Source organism: Lepidochelys kempii, chromosome 5 (genome assembly GCF_965140265.1).
Source record: "Lepidochelys kempii isolate rLepKem1 chromosome 5, rLepKem1.hap2, whole genome shotgun sequence".
In the NCBI taxonomy this organism is placed as follows: Eukaryota; Metazoa; Chordata; order Testudines; family Cheloniidae; genus Lepidochelys; species Lepidochelys kempii.
Window position 1 is genome coordinate 76,328,229 of NC_133260.1, and position 17,191 is coordinate 76,345,419.

Here is a 17,191-nt window from a genome sequence, read left to right on the forward strand (position 1 = left end):
GGTTACTTGTCAAAGTATAGTGGAGTGCATCTGACATGCACAATTGTCTAGCCTAGCTTTAGTGCAGGACTAACCACCCAGGGTCACTGTTTTTTGTAGTACTGTATTAAAAATAACTTGGAGGTGCTGCCACTTACACAGACTTGACACATAAAGTAGCATGTTCAGAGGCAAGTTACAGTGGTGTATATAATACAGTTGATGTAATGACCACACTGTATTTCTCACTAAACTGTCTTTGAAAGAAATGCTCCACAGTCCTGTGCAATGCTGGTTTTTTGTTTTGTTTTTGTTTTGCTACAAAGTATCCTGTGCATTCTTGAGCTCTTTGAATTTCATCAGGGGACTTTAATAATTTTATTTCAATATTTTGTAATAAAGCAATATAGCTGCTTCACATCAACTAAGCCCTGGTCTACACTAGGACGTTAGGTCGAATTTAGCAGCGTTAAATCGATGTAAACCTGCACCCGTCCACACAATGAAGCCCTTTATTTCGACTTAAAGGGCTCTTAAAATCGATTTCCTTACTCCACCCCTGACAAATGGATTAGCGCTTAAATCGACGTTGCCGGCTCAAATTTGGGGTACTGTGGACACAATTCGATGGTATTGGCCTCCGGGAGCTATCCCAGAGTGCTCCATTATGACCGCTCTGGACAGCACTCTCAACTCAGATGCACTGGCCAGGTAGACAGGAAAAGAACCGCGAACTTTTGAATCTCATTTCCTGTTTGGCCAGCGTGGCAAGCTGCAGGTGACCATGCAGAGCTCATCAGCACAGGTGACCATGATGGAGTCCCAGAATCGCAAAAGAGCTCCAGCATGGACCGAACGGGAGGTACGGGATCTGATCGCTGTTTGGGGAGAGGAATCCGTGCTATCAGAACTCCGTTCCAGTTTTCGAAATGCCAAAACCTTTGTGAAAATTTCCCAGGGCATGAAGGACAGAGGCCATAACAGGGACCCGAAGCAGTGCCGCGTGAAACTGAAGGAGCTGAGGCAAGCCTACCAGAAAACCAGAGAGGCGAACAGCCGCTCTGGGTCAGAGCCCCAAACATGCCGCTTCTATGATGAGCTGCATGCCATTTTAGGGGGTTCAGCCACCACTACCCCAGCCGTGTTGTTTGACTCCTTCAATGGAGATGGAGGCAATATGGAAGCAGGTTTTGGGGACGAAGAAGATGAGGAGGAGGAGGAGGAGGTTGTAGATAGCTCACAGCAAGCAAGCGGAGAAACCGGTTTTCCCGACAGCCAGGAACAGTTTCTCACCCTAGACCTGGAGCCAGTACCCACCGAACCCACCCAAGGCTGCCTCCTGGACCCAGCAGGCGGAGAAGGGACCTCTGGTGAGTGTACCTTTTAAAATACTATACATGGTTTAAAAGCAAGCATGTGAAAGGATTACTTTGCCCTGGCATTTGCGGTTCTCCTAGATGTAGTCCTAAAGCCTTTGCAAAAGGTTTCTGGGGAGGGCAGCCTTATTGCGTCCTTCATGGTAGGACACTTTACCACTCCAGGCCAGTAACACGTACTCGGGAATCATTGTAGAACAAAGCATTGCAGTGTATGTTTGCTGGCATTCAAACAACATCTGTTCTTTATCTCTCTGTGTTATCCTCAGGAGAGTGAGATATAATTCATGGTCACCTGGTTGAAATAGAGTGCTTTTCTTCAGGGGACACTCAGAGGAGCCCATTCCTGCTGGGCTGTTTGCCTGTGGCTAAACAGAAATGTTCCCCGCTGTTAGCCACAGGGAGGGGGGAAGGTTGAGGGGGTAGTCACGCGGTGGGAAAAGGCAAAATGCGACCTTGTAACGAAAGCACATGTGCTATGTATGTAATGTTAACAGCAAGGTTTACCCTAAAAGAGCGTAGCCACTGTTTTATAAAATGTGTCTTTTTAAATACCGCTGTCCCTTTTTTTTTCTCCACCAGCTGCATGTGTTTCAATGATCACAGGATCTTCTCCTTCCCAGAGGCTAGTGAAGCTTAGAAATAAAAAAAAACGCACTCGCGATGAAATGTTCTCCGAGCTCATGCTGTCCTCCCACACTGACAGAGCACAGACGAATGCGTGGAGGCAAATAATGTCAGAGTGCAGGAAAGCACAAAATGACCGGGAGGAGAGGTGGCGGGCTGAAGAGAGTAAGTGGCGGGCTGAAGACAGGGCTGAAGCTCAAATGTGGCAGCAGCGTGATGAGAGGAGGCAGGATTCAATGCTGAGGCTGCTGCAGGACCAAACCAGTATGCTCCAGTGTATGGTTGAGCTGCAGCAAAGGCAGCTGGAGCACAGACTGCCACTGCTGCCCCTCTGTAACCAACCGCCCTCCTCCCCAAGTTCCATAGCCTCCACACCCAGACGTCCAAGAACGCGGTGGGGGGGCCTCCGGCCAACCAGCCACTCCACCACAGAGGATTGCCCAAAAAAAAGAAGGCTGTCATTCAATAAATTTTAAAGTTGTAAACTTTTAAAGTGCTGTGCTTAAAGTGCTGTGTGGCATTTTCCTTCCCTCCTCCACCACCCCTCCTGGGCTACCTTGGTAGTCATCCCCCTATTTGTGTGATGAATGAATAAAGAATGCATGAATGTGAAGCAACAATGACTTTATTGCCTCTGCAAGCGGTGATTGAAGGGAGGAGGGGCGGGTGGTTAGCTTACAGGGAAGTAGAGTGAACCAAGGGGTGGGGGGTTTCATCAAGGAGAAACAAACAGAACTTTCACACCGTAGCCTGGCCAGTCATGAAACTGGTTTTCAAAGCTTCTCTGATGCGTACCGCGCCCTCCTGTGCTCTTCTAACCGCCCTGGTGTCTGGCTGCGCGTAACCAGCAGCCAGGCAATTTGCCTCAACCTCCCATCCCGCCATAAACGTCTCCCCCTTACTCTCACAGATATTGTGGAGCACACAGCAAGCAGTAATAACAGTGGGAATATTGGTTTCGCTGAGGTCTAAGCGAGTCAGTAAACTGCGCCAGCGCGCCTTTAAACGTCCAAATGCACATTCTACCACCATTCTGCACTTGCTCAGCCTGTAATTGAACAGCTCCTGACTACTGTCCAGGCTGCCTGTGTACGGCTTCATGAGCCATGACATTAAGGGGTAGGCTGGGTCCCCAAGGATACATATAGGCATTTCAACATCCCCAACAGTTATTTTCTGGTCTGGGAATAAAGTCCCTTCCTGCAGCTTTTGAAACAGACCAGAGTTCCTGAAGATGCGTGCGTCATGTACCTTTCCTGGCCATCCCACGTTGATGTTGGTGAAACGTCCCTTGTGATCCACCAGAGCTTGCAGCACTATCGAAAAGTACCCCTTGCGGTTTATGTACTCGGCAGCTTGGTGCTCCGGTGCCAAGATAAGGATATGGGTTCCGTCTATAGCCCCACCACAGTTAGGGAATCCCATTGCAGCAAAGCCATCCACTATGACCTGCACATTTTCCAGGGTCACTACCCTTGATATCAGCAGATCTTTGATTGCGTGGGCTACTTGCATCACAGCAGCCCCCACAGTAGATTTGCCCACTCCAAATTGATTCCCAACTGACCGGTAGCTGTCTGGCGTTGCAAGCTTCCACAGGGCTATCGCCACTCGCTTCTCAACTGTGAGGGCTGCTCTCATCTTGGTATTCATGCGCCTCAGGGCAGGGGAAAGCAAGTCACAAAGTTCCATGAAAGTGCCCTTATGCATGCAAAAGTTTCGCAGCCACTGGGAATCGTCCCAGACCTGCAACACTATGCGGTCCCACCAGTCTGTGCTTGTTTCCCGAGCCCAGAATCGGTGTTCCACAGCATGAACCTGCCCCATTAGCACCATGATGCATGCATTGGCAGGGCCCATGCTTTCAGAGAAATCTGTGTCCATGTCCTGATCACTCACGTGACGGCGCTGACGTCGCCTCCTCGCCCGGTATCGCTTTGCCAGGTTCCGGTGCTGCATATACTGCTGGATAATGCGTGTGGTGTTTAATGTGCTCCTAATTGCCAAAGTGAGCTGAGCGGCCTCCATGCTTGCCTTGGTATGGCGTCCGCACAGAAAAAAGGCGTGGAACGATTGTCTGCCGTTGCTCTGACAGAGGGAGGGGCGACTGACGACACGGCTTACAGGGTTGGCTTCAGGGAGCTAAAATCAACAAAGTGGGTGTCTTTACATCAAGGAGTATTTCAGGCAGGACTTCACGGAGGGTTCCAATAAGAAATGGTGCACCTAAGTTATCGTTCTTATTGGAACAAGGAGGTTAGCCTGGCCTCTGATTGATACATGGCTAGATTTACCTCGCTGCACCTTCTCTGTGAGTGACTGCAGTGTGACCTAGAGGAATGAGTCCCCGAGACAGGGGAGGAGGCAAATGAGTACAAAACAAATCTGGTCTATTTCTTGTTTTGACCCACTCCATCTATCTTTTACATCTTTGGCTGGCAGCAGACGGTGCAGAAGGACTGCATGCCATCCACATCTCATGGCTGCTCGGCAGAAGATGGTACAGTACGACTGCTAGCCATCCTCATCTCTTGCCTGCCTGGCAGAAGATGGTACAATACGACTACTAGCAATCCTCATTTCTTGCCTGCCTGGCAGAAGATGGTACAGTACGACTGCTAGCAGTCCGTATCGCCTGCCCGCTCACCATAAGACGGTTCAATAGGACTGACTGCAGGACTAAAGAGAATGACCTGGTCAAGTCACTCCAAATTTAGTCCCTGCGCCCATGTCTGCCCAGGCGCTCCTGATCGACCTCACAGAGGCGACCAGGAGCACCTCGGACATGACGATGACGGCTACCAGTCGTACTGTACCGTCTGCTGCCACAAGGCAAGGGGTTGCTGCTACTGTGTAGCAATGCCGTACCGCGTCTGCCAGCACCCAGGAGACATAGGGTGACGGTTACCTGAGCGGGCTCCATGCTTGCAGTGGTATGGCGTCTGCACAGATAACTCAGGAAAAAAGGCGCGAAATGATTGTCTGCCCTTGCTTTCACGGAGGGAGGGAGGGAACGGGGGCCTGACGATATGTACCCAGAACCACCCGCGACAATGTTTTAGCCCCATCAGGCATTGGGATCTCAACCCAGAATTCCAATGGGCAGCGGAGACTGCGGGAACTGTGGGATAGCTACCCACAGTGCAACGCTCCGGAAGTCGACTCTAGCCTCGGTACTGTGGAAGCGCTCCACCAAGTTAATGCACTTAGAGCATTTTCTGTGGGGACACACACACTCGAATATATAAAACCGATTTCTAAAAAACCGACTTCTATAAATTCGACCTTATTCCATAGTGTAGACATACCCTAAGCTGACAATATTTAGTTAAACATAACATTTTTAGTGTGGTATGACAGCCAATATTAATGGACAAACTTCTGCTGAAAACTGTCTCCATCTAAATCCATTTCTCCTTTCATAGCACAGTGTGCCACTCAATTCAGTTTTCAGTCACTTTTTGCCGGAAGTACTGGATGAAATTCTATGCAGGAAGTCAGGCTAGAGGATCATAAAGGGTATTTTCAAGAACCCGGTTTACAATGGCCCACATGCAGAAGGGAAGGTGAGCTCCTTCAAGGGGGCCCTTACTCCATGGTTTTATGACTTTCCTGAAATACTTCCGATCACAGCCCAGAATTACTGGGTGAGGTAGAGTGGGAGCCAGACCTTCTATTACCATCTCTGTGCAGTTTCCCACGGTTAGCTGTATCTCCCTCATATATTCAGACTTATATCCCCATGTATGCATTGGAGATAGATGGTGTCCCCATGAATGTCGTGAGGGCCTGATAGCTATTACCTAATCAACATTTGGCTGCAGTCTGAGTCTACTTGACCTGGCACTTCTACCCTGTTAATCCATACCCCAGCCTAACAGCTTTGCTGGGCCTCTTTTCCAAGCCCTAGTGCATGGCCAGCGTGTGAACCACCAGTTGGGGGAGGTTAGCCCACAGCCCTGCCCCTTCTGCACCCCTGCTGAAGCTGAGAGGCCCTCCCCACTACAGAGGCAAGACTCCTGCCCCAGACTAGTGCCCCCAGTCCCGGAGCACCAGGAGGGCAGGCTGCGCAGCCCCAGAACATGGGGAAGGCAGGCAGCGCAGCCCCAGCCCAGCCCACTCCAGGAGACTGGAGCCACGCTGAGTGGAAGCAGGAGGAGGATGGGTGGGCCACACCTCACTGGTTGGGGAGGCACTGCCTCCCCCAGCCTAGGACACCTGCCGCGCATGCCCTGGTGTCAGATGTTTAAGCCTGCCCATAATTGCAATCTATGAAGGGGAAGTCACAGTGGAAATGACCCCACTCTCCATATGCAAAACAGCTTCCCATTGAGGAACCCACCCCTGCTTTCAAGGGGGACATTGTGTATCTGAGGAGAGCTCACCTTTGGGACTGCGCTTTTCCCTGGCCCTGTGAGGCCAGGTCTCTATGATCTTGCCATAGCCACTGGTAATCTGTAGAGCTGAGCTAGGTATATGGTTTCCCAGAGGCCATTGTACTCATGTGGCTCGTAGATCTGTAGGCAGCAGTCCGCTGGGACGAGTGGCTGCAGGCCTCAGAGTTCTAGACACGGGGCCTTCTGCTTCCATTTTATTCTCTGTCAGTTTCATGTCGTCAGCCAACATCTCTGATCTATGTCGCAGCACCACTCCCGTCCTCCACCAGGTAGATCTGCGTAAACTGTTCCGGTATGATTTGCTCAGCCAGCTGCTCCCCAGTTCACTTTTTTGTGTTGGAGCCATTGCCAAAAATGTTTCTTAAAGTTCTGGGCCACTGCTCGAGGTCCAACATCTCTCCTAATGGATTTTGGCCGTGATTGGGCTTGAAGAGGACCTGGACCTTCCTCATCACCTTCAAGTGGACCACCATTGCAGCATGGTGGCCACCTGAGCACTGGGCTATTTTGTTGGCATCCTATCAGATTGGGCTTGGTTCAAATTGTGTATCTGAGCCTCGATGCCCTAGCTGCACAAGACTATGCATGGGTCTTTGACATCACAGCCAAAAACCATTGACTCTGCTTTCACCTCAGGCCTCTGGACCTCCAGTACCAAGCATTCTGATAAGATTCATAGCATAATCTTCTGTGGCCCTGGCATAAAGGCCCTGATGTGCAGCTTGGGCCGGCCCTGTCAGGGAGGGTACCAACAGAATAGCCCAGTGCTTGGCTAGCAAAGCTGTAGTAGTAGTCTGCTCAAAGATGATGCTTCCAGGTCAGCTTCAGGCCTCAACTTTAAGTTTTATCAGAAGAATTGGACCTGGAGTAGCACTGAGAAGCCCTGCTGCAGGGTTCGTGTTTGCCCCCTGGAATTGTAAAGAGGGTCACCATGTGCTGGACCAGGCGCTATTGCTGTTCTTGCTACTGCCCTGCCAACTCCCAAATGAGCTGTGGTTGTTGCACTGCTTGCTGTTGTTTCTGGCTGGCCATTTGTTGGCACTTCTAGTTCTGCTGCTGCTGGGCCACATGTTGTTGGTAGCTGTGTATCAGCCACTTGAATAATGTTTCCATATCTATCACCTTTTCTTTCTCTTTGCCCTTGTGTGTGTGTTCTCACCACTCACTTTCTTCCTTCGAGGCCTTACAGCAGGTCTAAAACACTGCCCACATTCTCCACCAAATTATGACAGAGGCTGGGCTTACTGGGGGTGCTGCCTACTGCTTAGGTCATTGGGTCCCAGGTGTCCCCCTCCTTTGCGTCCCTCTCCGTCAATCACTCCAGCACTATGATAGTCCATCTTTCAGTAGGTAGTGATGCAGTCCTCAAGCTGGGTCACCAGTCTCTCTCTTCCAGGGTAACAGAGCTCAACAAAATATATAGAGTCCAATGTTCCTCTAATGCTTTCTCAGGGGCCTAGAACTATGAGAGACCTTGTTACTCCTCTCCCTTGCTTGAGCTAAACTAGGTGACACCTCCCTATCACCCCAGTCTGTTAGCCAATCAATCTCCTCAGAAGCTCTGCCAGCTTTTACTTTGCCTTCCAAGTAACATTTTATCCACCCATGTCCCCAAGCCCCCGTGGGAGAGCATTCCTCTGCAGAGTCCACCCTGTCACTGGACACTCAGAAAATATCAAGTCTGCTGTCTCCAAAGAGATGGTATACGCACCACCCTGCTAGTTCAGTTGATGATTCACACTTTACTGTTACAGCACTGAGAAGAACTAATAATAAAACCAAGAATACGTTTATTAATAAAGAGCAGATTAAAGTGACACTAAGCAAAGATACTAGAAACAGATATGGTTACAAATGGTTACAGATATGATTATACAACAACAAAAAAAGCACTTCTACAAGACTAAAACTTAACTATCAAATAATCTTATCTATAACTTTTCCTGTAGTCCTTACTAGTATTCAGTCATACCAGGATTCACATTTTCATGTTTCCCCTATGCCGCACAAGAGGGTTCCTCCATAAACAGATAATGATGTCTTTTCCCCATCTTCTTACAGTCCAGTACATATCTTTGCAATGTACTCTTTGAAGCACACATCTAACAAAGTTCCACTCCCCTGTTGTGTGTTCTTCTGGGTGCAGATACCATGCTGTCTATGTTGGTATTCATTAATATGCTTTTCCTGTTGCCTCACTACGTAAAGATAGTCCCCACTGTCTTTGGCTAACCCTGCTTCATTTACAGTAGGAGACACGGAGATAACTACCTCCTGTCCTGTCTGGAGGAAAATCTAACAAAAAGAAAAACAGGTTACAGATCTTAAAGCATAATATCAGTAAGTATCCCTAATTCCCCTTATCGTGTTAATACATACATTCCACAATGATATTAATGACCCGGTTTATTATAAGTAAGGCTACAATTTAGTCACGGGTATTTTTAGTAAAATTCATGGATAGGTCACATGCAATGAACAAAAAGTCATGGCAGTGACCTGTCCTTGACTTTTCCTAAAAATACCCCTAACTAAATCTTCGGTGCTGAGGGTGTGTGTGTGCTCCAGAGGATGCTGCTGCTCCTGGGGGTGGGGGATGGCCCAAGGCCCTGCCGCTGCTGCTCCTGGGGGTGGGAGCAGCCTGGGGCCCTGCCACCACCGCTGCTGCTCTAGGCTGAGGGCAGGCCGGGCCCCCCCCCCACCACTCCGGGCCAGGGGCCGGTCCGTGGCCCATTGCACAAGGATGGAAGCAGTGGAAAAAAGAACTGTGTCTATAAATACAACTGAGCGGATAAAGATGAGAAAATGAAGATAAAGCTATTTTACCATCTTACCAAGGAAGAAAAGGATGAGTAATGAGTGAGACACTGGCACTAGGAATAATGCCCCAAACTCTGCCACAGCTGATAAAGGTGTCTGAGTACTGTGACCCCTAGACACAATGATACTGTAACCAGAGAGACTGATTTTTACCCATAACCAGGAATCTGAAGAAGGAATAACTACTTAAGTTATGAAGTTTAGAACTCTAGCACCTACATGTACCTTTGTAGACAAATATTTCCTAATTAGAGACAGATGTTTGTGGAACTCATGATTCCAGGTTACAGAAAGATTGAGAGAAACAGTTCTAAACCTAGAGAAGTGCCTGCAACTAGCAAGGACTGTCAAGGGAAAGGATCAAAACAATGACAGCCAGTCATTTGTAATCGCTTTGGGGCAAATGATTATGTGTGTACAGTCTCTAGTATAAGGGTGCTCCAATCCTGGTTCTATGCAATGTAAATAATGAGCAGCAATAGTGACATAAAACAAGAAAGCAAATCCAACATGCCAGAAACAGTATATTTTCTTAGTTACAGACAAAAAAAGGTGTGTGAGAGTGTGTAAGGCTTAGGAGAGGGCCAAAGGCCCGTACACAAAATGCAGTTCACGTTTCTGAATTTTGTCTCAAAAGCAGGAGAGGAATGAGGACCCTTGTGGGCCGTGTGTACACCTTCTCCCTCATATAAGTATCCTGATTCACATGGAGATTGTCCTCTCCTGAGACAGCTTTGCATTGGCACACAGCGCCCCTTTCCGGTGCTTCATGTTAAGGGGATAACATCATTTCAAGATGTGGTGGTGTCCTCCTGCCGTCTCTATAGTCTTTCAGCTCCAGGAACTTTGCAAGCATGTGGGCCCTTCAGCCGGACCGCTGCTGTCCTTACCACTCAGCAGCTCTGCTGTCAGAAGCTTGCTGGGATACTTCACACAGCTCCTCGTGGCTGTAGATCTCAGAGCGCTTTCCAGGGACTCTCTGAGGTAGAGAGAGGTGAAGAGGTGGAAGCTCAGGGAATCAGAGGCAGGGCCAGAGTGACCAGAACACAGGAATGGCTCTGGCACACTCCAATGCTTCGACCGCAGTTGGCACCAGCCACAGGCACTGACTCCATGGGTGCTCTGGGGCTCAAGCACCAGTGTGGATAAAAATCAATTATTAAAAAAAATAAAATAAAAAAATCAGATTTTTTTGATAAAATGCTTTTTGAGGAAAAAACCTATCTAAAGATAGTATTAGATAAGATACATTATAGCTCAAAGATATCTCATCATGGAATAGGGATTATAAATTCTAATTCTATAGTATGAGACAATATATTCATGTAATGTTTAAGAAAAGTTTTGTAAATGAGTTCCAGTAGTTCATGGATTAGGAACCCAATCTTATGGGTTCCAGGGGCTTCTGTATAGATTATTTTGGTTAATTTTTCTTTCTACCCAATGGGATCCAGTGCTCAGTTCAGAAGATACCATCAGAGATGTTTAGTTTTTCAGTTCTGAAACTGTGGATTTGTGTCTCCAGAGGTAACATGCTTGTTCACAGCAAAAATATTTTTAAATAAATAAATATATAGAGATGAGAAATAACAGACCTCAACCCTACTGTCCCTCTGCAAATTTGTGTACAGAGTCAATCCCTTCTCTCTCTCTCTCTAAAAGTGCAAAGTTTCAATAAGTTCAATGAATAGAAGATTGTTGGGGGCGGAATAGATCTGGACAAGGAGAAGAAGTCTGTAGACAAATGTGAGAAGGGAGGGACAGGCAGTAGAAACAAAAGTGAAACTGTTTGAGCAGCATATTCCAGAAGTCTTGAGGTCTTTCTGAGTGTAGCATTCATTGATTTGAGATCTACCATACCATTGTCTCACTAGAAAACCTATAATGGCAGCAGGCCATAAAAGAGACCCAGTTTGGGAATAAGAACCATTCAAGAAATATATGTTTGCTGATGATGATTTAAAGAAAGTCACACCAGTGAACTGGTGGAAGTCACTTAGCACTTGGATTCAGAGACTGTTGAAGTGATAATCTCACTTTTAACACCAGTAGCTTCTTCTGCCAGTGTAGAAAGAATATTTTCTTCCTTTGGACTAATTCATTCCAAATTGAGAAATTGTTTGGGACCTGAAAAAGCAGGAAAGCATGTTTTTCTTTTCCAGATTATGAGCAAAAATGAAAGTGAAGATGATCGATTTAGCTGCAGAAGCCAATATTTTAAGTATCTCATGTTGACCTGGCTGACATAGTCGATTTAATTTTTGTTTTTCAAAAATATATTTCGTTTAACTTTTTTAGTTAAAAACAATTTTAACAAAAAACCTGATTTTAAAAAAACTTGAATGTTTAACTAAATTCAAAAATTCATATGCTTGTTTTGTTAAAATATTATATGTTTTCTGTTGAAGAAAAAAAATCCAGAATACATAACGTTGTTTTAGTAAAATAAAACAATGTGTGTGTGTGGTGATGATCTCCTCCTAATACAGGCTGGCAAGAAAATCCTCCAAATATTAATGATTAACCTGTTGAATTGGAGATAGTTCACCTCCCAATGACTTCATACATATCAGCTTCAGTTACCTTTGGTAAATGAAATAACAAAACAATCATCCATTTTCTGATATAGCTGTAAAACTAATCTGAAAAGTTTTCAAAATAAATCACTTTAAAAATGTATAGTGTGTACCTTCTAAAAATGAAACCTACATCTCTCTCTGAATTGTGAAGAATATTTATTTAAGGTTATAACAACCAACAAGAAGGCACTTTTATGTAGAAATCCATGATTAAATTGAGTCTTCCTGATTAGTGATTTAAATCAGTTTGATTTCAATCAAATCCACTCCGTCAAGCACCCACTGAAAAAGATAGGGGTGCTCAGCACCCACAAGCCACAGTGACTCTTATGTTGAGGGAGGCGCTGGGTGGGAGCGCTGGAAGCTCCCTAGAAGGGGGGGCATCAGCACCCAGACCGTGGCTCCATCCTCCTGCACTTTGCCCCATGTCCCCCAAAGCCCCACCCCTGCACCCACTCCACCTCTTCTCGCGCCCATGCTCCATCTCTTCCCCTGAGGTGCCCCCCCGCTCCTCTCTGCCTCCTCCAGTACCAGTGACACCTATTCAGTAACTAGAACAGGAGAGAAATGTTGCTTCCCCATTCCCCCGTCATAAACATACAGCTAAGGGTAGCATAAAATCTCTCCTTTACCTGTAAGGGGTGAAAAAGCTCAAATAACCTGATTGGCACCTGACCAAAAGGACCAATAAGGGAAGAAGATCCTTTCAAATCTGTGGGGGGAGGTTTTGTTTTGTGCTCTCTTTGTTGTTCTCTCCAGGACATAGAGAGACCAGAGCAGGAAAAACATATTTCCTAAAACCCTACCTGAAATAAGCATCTAAAATTACAAACTGTAAGTAATATAACGCATTTCCTTACTATTATCTTTTGTTTTAGCTTGTGAATTTTCACTATGCTAAGAGGGAGGTTTAGTCCTGTTTTTTGTAATTTTAAAGTTTTGCCTAGAGGGGAATCCTCTGTGTTTTAAATCTTATTACCCTATAAAATGACCTTCCATCCTGATTTTACAGAGGTGCTTCTTTTACTTTTTTCTTTATAATAAAGTTCTGTTTTTAAGAACCTGATTGGTTTTTAGTGTCTGAAAAACCCAAGGGTCTGGTCTGTGCTCACCTTGTTTACCTATTTGGTTAATATATTATATAATATATTACTCTCAAGCCTCCCCAGGAAAGGGGGTGAAGAGGCTTGGGGGGATATTTTGGGGAAACAGGAACTCCAAGTGGTCTTTTTCCTGAACCTTTGTCTATCTCACTTGCAGGGCCAGCTCTAGGATTTTTGCTGCCCCAAACAAAAAAAATTTTGGCTGCCCCTGCTTTTTTTCGTGCCTCCCCCCCTGGCTCTGCCCCAACTCTGCCTCTTCCGAACCCCTTTCCCAAATCCCTGGCCCTGCCTCCCCCCCGGGCATGCCACATTCCCCCCCCCCCATTGCTTCCTATGGCTTGCCCCCCCCCCCCCCCCGCAACCCCTCACCCTAGCTCACCTCCGCTTTGCTTGCTCCCCTGAACACGCCGCCGCTCCACTTCTCCCCCCTCCCTTTCAGGCGAGGGAGAGGCAGCGCGGTCAGAGGAGCAGGCGCAGTGGAGATGAGTGGGGGGGCGGGTAAAGGAACCATTCCTCGCCTCTGCTCCACCACCGCCGCCTCCGAGCGCGCTGCCACTCCGCTTTTCCCTACCCCCCCCCCCAAGGCTTGCCATGTGAAACAGCTGTTTGGCGAACAGCAAGCCTGGGAGGGAGGAGGAAGAAGCTGAGCGGCGGCGCACTCGGGGGAGCAGGCGGAGCAGGGGCACATTTCTAGGGGCAGCAGGGCCGGCGCCAGAATGGCGCCCCTATAACTGTGCCCCCCCCCCAGCACCTGCTTGTTTTGCTGGTGCCGAGAGCCGGCCCTGCTCAATTGGGGGTGGCAGCAATGCCCTCCAAGGACAAGGAAGAATCATAGAATCATAGAATATCAGGGTTGGAAGGGACCCCAGAAGGTCATCTAGTCCAACCCCCTGCTTGAAGCAGGACCAATTCCCAGTTAAATCATCCCAGCCAGGGCTTTGTCAAGCCTGACCTTAAAAACCTCTAAGGAAGGAGATTCTACCACCTCCCTAGGTAACGCATTCCAGTGTTTCACCTCCCTCTTAGTGAAAAAGTTTTTCCTAATATCCAATCTAAACCTCCCCCACTGCAACTTGAGACCATTACTCCTCGTTCTGTCATCTGCTACCATTGAGAACAGTCTAGAGCCATCCTCTTTGGAACCCCCTTTCAGGAAGTTGAAAGCAGCTATCAAATCCCCCCTCATTCTTCTCTTCTGCAGGCTAAACAATCCCAGCTCCCTCAGCCTCTCCTCATAAGTCATGTGTTCCAGTCCCCTAATCATTTTTGTTGCCCTTCGCTGGACTCTCTCCAATTTATCCACATCCTTCTTGTAGTGTGGGGCCCAAAACTGGACACAGTACTCCAGATGAGGCCTCACCAATGTCGAATAGAGGGGAACGATCACATCCCTCGATCTGCTCGCTATGCCCCTACTTATACATCCCAAAATGCCATTGGCCTTCTTGGCAACGAGGGCACGCTGCTGACTCATATCCAGCTTCTCGTCCACTGTCACCCCTAGGTCCTTTTCCGCAGAACTGCTGCCTAGCCATTCGGTCCCTAGTCTGTAGCTGTGCATTGGGTTCTTCCGTCCTAAGTGCAGGACCCTGCACTTATCCTTATTGAACCTCATCAGATTTCTTTTGGCCCAATCCTCCAATTTGTCTAGGTCCTTCTGTATCCTATCCCTCCCCTCCAGCGTATCTACCACTCCTCCCAGTTTAGTATCATCCGCAAATTTGCTGAGAGTGCAATCCACACCATCCTCCAGATCATTTATGAAGATATTGAACAAAACCGGCCCCAGGACCGACCCTTGGGGTACTCCACTTGATACCGGCTGCCAACTAGACATGGAGCCATTGATCACTACCCGTTGAGCCCGACAATCTAGCCAGCTTTCTATCCACCTTATAGTGCATTCATCCAGCCCATACTTCCTTAACTTGCTGACAAGAATACTGTGGGAGACCATGTCAAAAGCTTTGCTAAAGTCGAGAAACAATACATCCACTGCATTCCCTTCATCCACAGAACCAGTAATCTCATCATAAAAGGCGATTAGTCAGGCATGACCTTCCCTTGGTGAATCCGTGCTGGCTGTTCCTGATCGCTTTCCTCTCATGCAAGTGCTTCAGGATTGATTCTTTGAGGACCTGCTCCATGACTTTTCCAGGGACTGAGGTGAGGCTGACTGGCCTGTAGTTCCCAGGATCCTCCTCCTTCCCTTTTTTAAAGATTGGCACTACATTAGCCTTTTTCCAGTCATCCGGGACTTCCCCGGTTCGCCACGAGTTTTCAAAGATAATGGCCAATGGCTCTGCAATCACAGCCGCCAATTCCTTCAGCACTCTCGGATGCAACTCGTCCGGCCCCATGGACTTGTGCACATCCAGCTTTTCTAAATAGTCCCTAACCGCCTCTATCTCCACAGAGGGCTGGCCATCTCTTCCCCATTTTGTGATGCCCAGCGCAGCAGTCTGGGAGCTGACCTTGTTAGTGAAGACAGAGGCAAAAAAAGCATTGAGTACATTAGCTTTTTCCACATCCTCTGTCACTAGGTTGCCTCCCTCATTCAGTAAGGGGCCCACACTTTCCTTGGCTTTCTTCTTGTTGCCAACATACCTGAAGAAACCCTTCTTGTTACTCTTGACATCTCTGGCTAGCTGCAGCTCCAGGTGCGATTTGGCCCTCCTGATAACATTCCTACATGCCCGAGCAATATTTTTATACTCTTCCCTGGTCATGTGTCCAACCTTCCACTTCTTGTAAGCTTCTTTTTTATGTTTAAGATCCGCTAGGATTTCACCATTAAGCCAAGCTGGTCGCCTGCCATATTTACTATTCTTTCGACTCATCGGGATGGTTTGTCCCTGTAACCTCAACAGGGATTCCTTGAAATACAGCCAGCTCTCCTGGACTCCTTTCCCCTTCAAGAATCTGTGCCTGGGGGAAGTTTTTAACCTAAGCTGGAAGAAATAATTACCCTAGAGTTCAGAGTGAACCCTGACACCCCCAAAACGGGCAGAGCCCCTCCTCCCCAGATACTCACACCCCTCTTCCAAACCACCCACCAGGGAAAGGGAAAGGGAAAGTCGGCCCTTCCATGGCGCCCGGCGCGCTGCGCAGCGGCTTGAGTCAATTCACTACATTTCCCAGAGACCCGCGGGGCGGCCTGACGCAGGCGCGCTGCTCTCGCCCTCTGCCTGGCCGCTGCCGCGGTTGCGTCCCGGCACTTGCCGTTTCCGCTTGGGCCCGGGAGCGCGTCCGGGCAGCATGTCGGCTGGGCTGAGCTTCGACGGGCGGGTGGTGCTGGTGACTGGCGCCGGCGGAGGTAAGCGGCTCGCGCGGGCCCTGTGGGCTTGCACTGCGCGGCGTGGTACTGGCCCGCTGGGCGGGGCTGCCTTGGCCAGCGCTCGCCAGTGCTGCTCTCGTAGGTGCTGGCTGAGGCGGGCCGCGGGTTTGGAGAAAGAGTTGGCTGCAGGCATTGGGAGCTAAGGGGGAATCCTGCGGCTCTGGCTGCAGCTGAAAGGGCCCCTCTGCCTTTTGGGAAGGAAAACTCTGCCTGCCAATAACAAGGGTGCATATGTGGGGGCGGTGGTGGCGGCCAGCTATTTATTCTGTTTTCTCTGGTATTCTGGGCGTGGGATGTGCCTCAGCGGTGCAGAACTGGGGTAAAGGTTTTCCTGAGCTCCTGGAGGAGGGTGAGCAGAGAGTTTGATTTCGAGGTGTCAAGGCTGAAGTCACGCCCCACCCCTTTGAAGGAAAGAGATCCCTCACTCTCATGTTGACAACAGGCGTCCTGCCTGTTTTTGCTTCAGTTTGCCAGATAATTGTATTTTGAAAAACTACTTTTCAAAACACAGCTACCTGGAATTAAAGCATGCGGGCTGCTTGAAATCTAAAGAGCGTTCAGGTGCTGACAGAGGCACAAAGCAAACTGTAGAGATTTTCTTTTCTCTTTCATAATTTATAATAATCTTAGGTGATACCCACTGAAGCCTTGATCTTGCAATGAGCTCGGTACAGGAGTAGGAACTGTTTCCCCTCTCACCAACTCTATGCAGCTCTCTTTGCTGGAGTGGGGATTTGGGCCATTTACGCAATAGCCAAGCAAAGGGCAACAAATTGTCTATTCCAGTGCTTTAGCTGTGTAGGTAGAGCAGATTAATTTAAGCTACTTTACTGATACTTGCAAGAATAGTTGGCAAAAAGTTTTCAAACAAATGTTTTTTAAAGTTTCAGAGTAACAGCCGTGTTAGTCTGTATTCGCAAAGAGAAAAGGAGTACTTGTGGCACCTTAGAGACTAACCAATTTATTTGAGCAT

The 17,191-nt window shown here is 48.0% G+C and overlaps 2 protein-coding genes and 1 long non-coding RNA gene across 5 annotated transcripts in view; 2 read left to right on the top strand and 1 right to left on the bottom strand.

Moving 5' to 3' along the window:
• The window catches only part of LOC140911543 (uncharacterized), a 115,720-nt gene that overhangs the window by 96,426 nt on the left and 2,103 nt on the right, over positions 1 to 17,191 (bottom strand). The window lies entirely within an intron of this gene.
• On the top strand, positions 568 to 2,605 carry LOC140912071 (uncharacterized). The gene is made up of 2 exons (XM_073346223.1): positions 568 to 1,349; positions 1,938 to 2,605. Exons 1-2 carry the CDS (start codon positions 764 to 766, stop codon positions 2,456 to 2,458), a joined length of 1,107 nt encoding a protein of 368 aa, XP_073202324.1. The 5' UTR covers positions 568 to 763; the 3' UTR covers positions 2,459 to 2,605.
• HSD17B4 (hydroxysteroid 17-beta dehydrogenase 4) overlaps positions 16,041 to 17,191 on the top strand; it is a 118,986-nt gene continuing 117,835 nt past the window's right edge. Inside the window, exon 1 of one of the 3 annotated variants that reach the window (XM_073344781.1) lies at positions 16,041 to 16,197. In XM_073344781.1, coding sequence (XP_073200882.1) covers positions 16,140 to 16,197 — 58 coding nt within the window. In that variant the 5' untranslated portion in view covers positions 16,041 to 16,139. The remainder of the gene's footprint in view (positions 16,198 to 17,191) is intronic. The other 2 variants (XM_073344778.1, XM_073344779.1) reach the window with 2 other exon arrangements.

Excerpts from the sequence above, each read along its gene's own strand:
- LOC140912071 (XM_073346223.1), top strand. The coding sequence starts at position 764 with ATGCAGAGCTCATCAGCACAGGTGACCATGATGGAGTCCCAGAATCGC. Across the intron at positions 1,350-1,937 it reads AGGCGGAGAAGGGACCTCTG|CTGCATGTGTTTCAATGATC; the intron begins GTGAGTGTACCT and ends TTTCTCCACCAG.